At 45.0% G+C, this 7,489-nt stretch overlaps 1 protein-coding gene across 1 annotated transcript; it reads right to left on the reverse strand.

The window, feature by feature from the left end:
* Positions 1-2,041: 2,041 nt before the first annotated feature.
* Positions 2,042-6,507, reverse strand: LOC114043332 (protein ABHD11-like). The gene is made up of 6 exons (XM_027862412.1): positions 6,396-6,507; positions 5,508-5,643; positions 4,509-4,682; positions 3,805-3,975; positions 3,224-3,405; positions 2,042-2,693 (listed from the first exon to the last, which is right to left on the reverse strand). Exons 1-6 carry the CDS (start codon positions 6,497-6,499, stop codon positions 2,561-2,563), a joined length of 900 nt encoding a protein of 299 aa, XP_027718213.1. The 5' UTR covers positions 6,500-6,507; the 3' UTR covers positions 2,042-2,560.
* Between the last annotated feature and the right edge of the window lie 982 nt (positions 6,508-7,489).

The raw sequence follows: 7,489 nt of genomic DNA on the forward strand, positions 1-7,489 counted from the left end.
CTTCTTTTTTTTGTTGTTGGTTTTTTTTTTTGTTTAGACAATTGGGGTTAAGTGACTTGCCCAGGGTCACACAGTTAGTAAGTGTCAAGTGTTTGGTCTGAGGCCAGATTTGAACTCAGGTCCTCCTGTCTTCAGGGCCTGTGCTCTATCCACTGCACCACCTAGCTGCCCCAAATTAGACCATATAAGTTTTATAGGCAATTTGAAATCATCTATAATCATGAAGTTAGCTAAAGGGTTTGGCCCAGGCAAAGAGACCTAAAGAATTTGATGTAGTGACAAGGTGTGGCTAGTTTTCCCAAGCATAAACCTCCAATAATAAATTGAACAGTACAAGGAAACATATCAAGATTTTATGTAATAATTACAAATCACAATAACCAATATCTTTAACATATCCAATATTTATGTAAGGTTAGATTTAATGAGGCCTTCCTACCAGTTTATCCTGAAAGGTGGGTAGACGTAGCTCCTCTATAACTTTATCAGTTTTCAAATCAAACTACAAATAAAGCTACAAAATTTTCATTTTCAATTCTTCTACTTAAAACAAAATGAAACTTCCTCACACCACCTCAACATGCTTAAACCATCTGAAACTGGTACAAAAGCATCCAGAACAACTATCCAAGGATGAGGGGCTTTAAAGCACATGGGCTTAGGGACAGCTAAGTGGCACAGTGGATACAGCACTGGCCCTGGATTCAGGAGGACCAGAATTCAAATCCAGCCTCAGACACATAATACTTACTAGCTGTGTGACCCTGGGCAAGTCACTTAACCCCATTGCCTAGCCCCCCCCCCACAAAAAGTGTTGCATCCAAAAAAAAGCACATGGGCTTGCTGCGGACTACCTCACCCCCATCTATTCCCAAACCATTTTTTTTCTACCTGTCATATTTTCACTCAAACTTTTATTCCTTTCAAACTCATTACTCAAACTACTTTCACTTTCCTTTACATTCCAAATTTTAAAAAATTAAACTCACCCCACTTTTGTCCTGCTTCTTTTTACCTGTTAGAATTTGGAGGAAGTTAATGGCTAGTAATTTACAAATCAAGAGAGCTGTATTTTCCCCACACCCTTCACAAACAGCTTTTATAATATTAATGCTTAAAAGACAGAAAAACTCTTAATTTTGCAGTTTTAAATATATTGCTGTGACATCAAATACATTGGCAGGAGGGTTGCAAAGACAGTAATTCAAACTCTCAGCCTTTTCTCTCTCTAAGCCCTTGTCTGGCCTAGATTCTTATCAGTCTAAAGATGCTTCCTAACTGATTCTACCTTTCACTAACTTCTGGGAGAGTCTCTCCCTGCTTTTTGATTCCATTATTCATTATCTAACCTTATTTTGGTATCCCAACTTGGTCAGTGTTGTGACCCCCCAAAAAAAGAATCTTAATCTCCCACTGAAAGCCTAAGGTGGGAGTTTATTCCCAGTGTTTTCTCTCTAATTACAGAACTTAGAGTTCCTTAGAAGTTTTTCTGACTTAATTTTAAATCTTTCACCACAAATATGAAACATTTTACAAACACACACAGAGACAAAAACAGCTCGACAAGACAAAGTGCACACAAATCTAATTTTCTTGGTTTTTTAGGCTTAGTTTGTTTTTAAGATAAATCAATTTAGAATTAGAATGACACTGTCAAAATTCAGAGTTATCACATGCCAATTTACTTTGATTGACCTCTAGTCAATTACAAAGGATATCTTTCAGAAGAGATCTTTTTTTTTTGAGGTCCCCGACCCCAGAGCCACTTGGAGGAAAATGGACTACAACATAAAATGAGAAATCTGATAGATAAGGGGCATGGATTTAGGGCAGGACACCCACCCTTCAGGGCTGGGACTTTAGGAAAAAGTCCTGTGGGTGCACAGCCCTAGCCCTGTTGGGGTGAAAAGTATACCCCAAAAATACAAGTCCAAATCCGAGTCATGGCACCATTAATGTGAACCCCAATTTCTTCATTACAGAGAAAGAGACAAACGAAGTGAGTGAGTGAGTGTGAGTGTTGATTTGGAATTTGGGGGTACAGGGTTATACACCTTTTCAACAGGGCCTTATATAAACCTGCGATCATTCCACCAGACCACTCCTAGCCTCAATCTATCCGGGCAATAGTCTCCACCCAAGCCTGAGTAGGATAAAATCAATTCAGGTGTGGGTTGGGTTTGACCAGGATAAGAAGATTCAATGCAATCTCATTATCAGGGATCTTTCTGATGAAATTTGAAGCAGAAGGCTGGGGGGTGGAGTTTTGAGTCCCTAAAACACAGATTACCAAGAGAAATCATTTTTTACAATGTTGAATTTATCATACAATTCAAAAAATATCCCAAGCTGTTCATAACAGAGATTCACAATTTCTACAATTCTCTTTTTCTCTTATTCTATTCCTATGAGAATGATCATATTGATTGGTGTTTGTTCAGTTCTGAATTAGAAAAAGATGATTTTTTTTTAAAAAGAAAGATTCCAAAGAAAGGAAGTGCCTAGGGCTCTCTGAGTGTTTGAAAGTTGGAAAGTGGAATGTGAGGAGAGGGAACATCTTCTAGGACAGGAAACTGAGGATACTGTTCATGAACTCTTGGGGCTTCTTGATATGGATGATGTGGCCAGCATCAGGGATGGTTTGGAACTGGGCTTCAGGGAACAGTAACTTAATCTTGGAGTAGTGACTAGACCTGTCAAGAGAGAAAGAGAGAGAAAATGAAGGAAGATAAGAGAGGAAAAGAGGAAAGGAGAGGGTGGTAGAAAGGGGAAAGAAAAAGAGGATGAGGGCTATAGGATGAGAGAGAAAAGGAAAGGGAGAAAGTAGAGAGGAGAGAGAGACACAGAGAGAGACAGAGATAGAGACAAAGACAGACAGACAGAGAGACAGACAGAGACAGAAACAGAGAAGGAGGCAGAGAGAGAGAGAGAGAAGGTAAAAGATGAGTCAGAGAATCAGAGACAGGCAGCCAAAAAGGTAAAGGTGGAGTAATAGGAATGGGAGGTGACAGGAGGAAAAACAAGCTAGGCAAACAGAAAGGCACAAGTTGAGATAATACACATGTTTTCTTCCAGTGTTGGAGGGACCCTCCCCTCCTGAACCCAAGCATAGCTGAAGCCCCCAGGTGCCCTCATCCTGGGTGATGGAGAACCCAACTGAGGCCCAAGAAAGGCAGAACTCTTTGGGGTTGGCATGCCAGTCCACCTTCTGGCCCTGCCTTACGGGATGAAGGACGAATTCGTGCTTCTGAGGAAGAGTGTGGGGCCACGATAGACACCCTGGATATGAAGACTATCCAGAAACAAGTTTTGTTGCTGCCACAGGTTTTCAGCATTGACTTTCCACACATATTGCCCATTGACCCGCACCAGACTGTTGAACAGGTACTGCCGAATACTTGAATCCTGGAGGGTACAAGGGGTTAGCTGGAACACCCACCTGAGCCTCTGTCTTCTCCCCACCAATCCCATCCCTTTCTGAGTCCTACTCAGACTAGACTCCAGCTCATTTCTAAACACCCTTCTCCCTTCATGTCAACATTTAGTAAATGCCTCCTCTTGGCATACAAAGTGCTGGGAACACAAAGAAAAGTAGAACATAGGGCTGGCCTTGGAGGAGCTCATAATTGAAGCCCTCTCTGTTCTCCTTAACCCATCCCCTCCCCCCCAGAGATTTTCTCCTTCTGGGCTGCATTCTACTCCACCCCGCCTCCACTCTCCTGAGGATTCCAAACTCAAATGATTGGCTTGTGGCTTCAGCAGCCTATCTCCACACCCCCAGCCCTGGGGGTCCTGAAGGATCACCTTGACAAATAGCTTCAGATACTCATCAACTACTTCAAAAGCTTCAGAGTTGGAAATATCTCCAAGGATGTTTATAGCCTTCATAACAGGTATAATTTTAAAGATCTTTGGCATGTCGGTGGCCACCAAGGGGCTGATATCCACTGAGACCAGACGTTCCACCAGCTCTGGCTAAAGGAGAAAGTCCATCACACAATGATCAGGGAACAATGGCCTCCCTCCTCTTCCATGCACCTAGTGATGGTACTAGAGCAGATAAAGTGGGAGCCATGGTCCCCAAAGGAGAGCGATGGGGGATTATATATAGGTGCCCATTCCATAGCCTGTAAGTGGTCCTGATGCCAGCCTTCCTGTTTGCATGCTCTGGGTTAGCCATGGAGAGCTGGTGACATTTATGAGGAAAAGTTCTTAGAACTTGACTCTGAACCCTGAAATCTCCCAGGCCCGGGGGAGGCATCCACAACTTCCCTTCAGTCCATTAGGATTTAGAAAGATGAAGTGTATACAGTAAAGCTCATGTTATTCCCCCAGGAACTCTCTGTTTCCTGTCCCAGTGTTCACTCACAGCCTCATTCCACCCCCAACCCCACAAGCAGCTGGCTGAGCATGATGAATCTTTGGTGTTGCTTATGGGGTTACAGGCTGCTGTTGCCTGTGGACAGGTATGACCCTCTGCCCCTTCAGCCCTAGCGGGGCTCCCTCACCTTCTGCAGTGCCAGCGCCATGGCTGTCTTGCCTCCCATGCTGTGCCCGATGAGGACACAGGGGCTGAGTCCTAGCTTCGACAGCAGAGCCTGCAGGTCGGCGCTCATGGCCTCATAGCTGCAGTCAGGGCTATGAGGGCTCTCTCCATGGTTCCTAGCATCCACTGTCAATACCTGTGGGCCAGAGACTTGGATTTATCAGTCTCCCTGATTCCTCCCCCTTCCCTCTCAACCCTGGGGGTGCTGACCCACTGCCAGAAGCTGATAGAGGCTTCCTGAGGACTCCTAGACTGTCCAGGAAGCCAGGGGCTATTGAGTAGTTGCTGATAATAGGAGGAAGTAGGGAAGATGGGACCATAGTAGGACAAGAGCAATTAGAAAGGAAAATATTCTGCTGCCTTTCCCATGAATGTGGTCAGTGCTGGTTCTTGGGTCACTGATTCTTTCTTTCCCTGACTTTCAAGTTTCTTCCATTTCCTTTTACTTTCTAACATTAGGAAAGAAAGTAACTAGTAACTTCATTAACCATAAAGGCATTCGAATTACTATTCATTACTAGGAATGTGTGCTATTTAAAATAAATTTTTAAAAAAGTTCAATTGAGCCATGGTGACACCTCCAAGATGAATAGAATTCCAGTTCTCAGTAGTGGAGATATTTAGTGGGCAGGAGACCTTCATTGAATCTCCAGGCTGGAAGGGACCTCTGGTCCAACCTTTGGCTGAACAAAAATCCCCCCACCAAGTGATCATCTGTCCTTTGCATGAAAGTTTCCTATGAGAAGGAACCCAATACATCCAGTGGCAGTTTGTGGATAGACTTCCTGGTGCCCCTCAAGTCATGCCCTGTGAGTGAAGGTCTATCCCACCTTGACAGCTCCTGCCTCTCATTTCAATTTCCCCTCTCCCCCTACATTCTCTTTTTCCCCTCTTCCTTTGACTTTGTCCCTCCCCAAAGACTGTTCCCTCTTCCACCTCATCTCTTTCTGGGAATCTTTACCTTTCTGCCTGTCTGCTGTGCCAGGGCCTCAGCCTCAGCCTGGAAGATGTTTTTGTTGCTAAACAGCCCATGCAGGAAAACGACAGGTGGGAGAGTGTCCTGACCATCCAGGAGCCTGTAAGAGAGGGGCACTGGCCTGGCCAGGGCGAGGAGAGAGGAGGGCAGAGGAGGGGGGATGGATCTCATCAGGAGATGTGTAGGAACATGGCATAGTAGGGGAGTACAGGGTTTCTTGGGCTCTTATCTCCCCCATTTGAGTGCCTCTGATAAAGAAGTGTGCATGTTCATCCACAGGAGGAACAGCTGGGCTGTGGGGTGGAAGGTCTGAGATAGGAGGGGGAGTCAGGAGCAGCCCCAGGGCAAGTGGATGTCAGGCGGAAGCTAGGGAGGAGGGAAGAAGTCAGGGCTGGCCACAAGGAGGGGGAGATGAAGGAGGTGAGGTTTGGGAGAAGCAAAAACAGAAGAAGGGAAAGAAAGAGGAGAGCTGGGATGGTCCATGTAGGAAGAGAGGAAGGGAAAGAGGGGAGGGCTGACCAAGGGAAGACAAGGAAGGGTAAAGGGGAGAGAGGTGAACTGAAGGGATATAGGAGGGAAGGAGAGTGGGGGTAGAAGGGAGGGAGAGAAGGGTCTGGAGGAAAGAAAAGCAGGGTAAGGGGGAGAGAGAATAAAGATGAGTGGGTAAGAGGAAAGGAAGTGAGGGAGGACACATGGAGAAGGGAAAGCTTGGAGGAAGGAGGGAGGGGGTCAGGAAAGGAAGGGCATTAGTGTAGGGAAAGAGATGGGAGAGGGGAACTGGAGGAGAGAGAAGAGCAGGAAAAAGTTGTGGGAGCAGAAGGAGAGGTCAGGGCCAGGAAAGAGCAGAGGTGGCCCTGTGTGTTCTGGACTGACCTGGGTTCACTGCTCCTGAGAGTGGCCATGGCTGGACCAACACCTTGAATGAGTGATAGTCGGCGTCGTGAGGATCCCCAGAGTTTTTGAGCCCATTGCCACATGTTGAGGATGCACACCTGCCTTCTGCTCTCACACCTGGTGCTTCACAATTTCTCCCTGCCAGACCTGCCCATGGCTTGTCCCACCCCTCCATTGTTCAGTGTCCCTGGATCCCCTCCCTCCTCCAGCCTTCTTCCTCCTGCTAAATTCCTGAATCCACACCTCTTTTCACTGAACCACACTGCCCCAGCTGCTGGAGCCTGATGGGCTTAGCTGACACTTTACTCCAGACTCTCCTCTCCTGTCTTCTGTGGGATCAGAGGATGGTAGAAACGGAAGGACCCTTTGAGGTCATCTGGGGCATAAGATGGTGGACTGGGAAGCACTCTGCTCTTTGTTTTTTTCTTTTGTTTTTTTTTGGCACATGGAACAGCAAATATTTTTTGTATGCATTCGGTTTTTTGTTTTTGTCTTGATTTTGTTTTGTGGCAATAAAAAGTATCCAACTTACAATAAGAGAGACTGAAGTTGACCTCAGATCTTCCTCACAATCTGAGATCGGCCCTCCTTCTAGGGCCCAATTTTTATAGGGCTAGATATGTAGACATTCTTGAATAGCTACACCAAATACAGAATAATTCTATTGGTGGACATATGATTTATAGGCTAAAATAAGCAAATAATATATCAGCAGAGTCACAGGTTGGGTAAAGCAGGAAATATCTCCACGGACCAGATGGAAGGGCTTCTCCTTAGGTTAGGAAGGAGCTATACATACAGTCGAAGAACATGTGGGGAGGGGGTACTTTCCATACCATGCCACAACCTGTGCTTGGTTTGGTCATAGAATTTAGCAAATCAGGATGGAAATATTTTTGTTAGCATTCTTTTTTTTTAAGTTTTAAACAAGAAGTTTATTTAAACAACAAGATGTTTGACTTGAAGGGAAAACTATCTAGGATCAATTTTTTATAGTAATTTAGCTCTACTGAGAAACAGAGCTTGCCCTGAATGTAACAGCTATGTACAAAAAAGTTATAAAATCATTCTTG

The sequence above is a fragment of the Vombatus ursinus genome, unplaced genomic scaffold (assembly GCF_900497805.2).
Source record: "Vombatus ursinus unplaced genomic scaffold, bare-nosed wombat genome assembly UNPS02014768.1, whole genome shotgun sequence".
NCBI lineage: Eukaryota > Metazoa > Chordata > Mammalia > Diprotodontia > Vombatidae > Vombatus > Vombatus ursinus.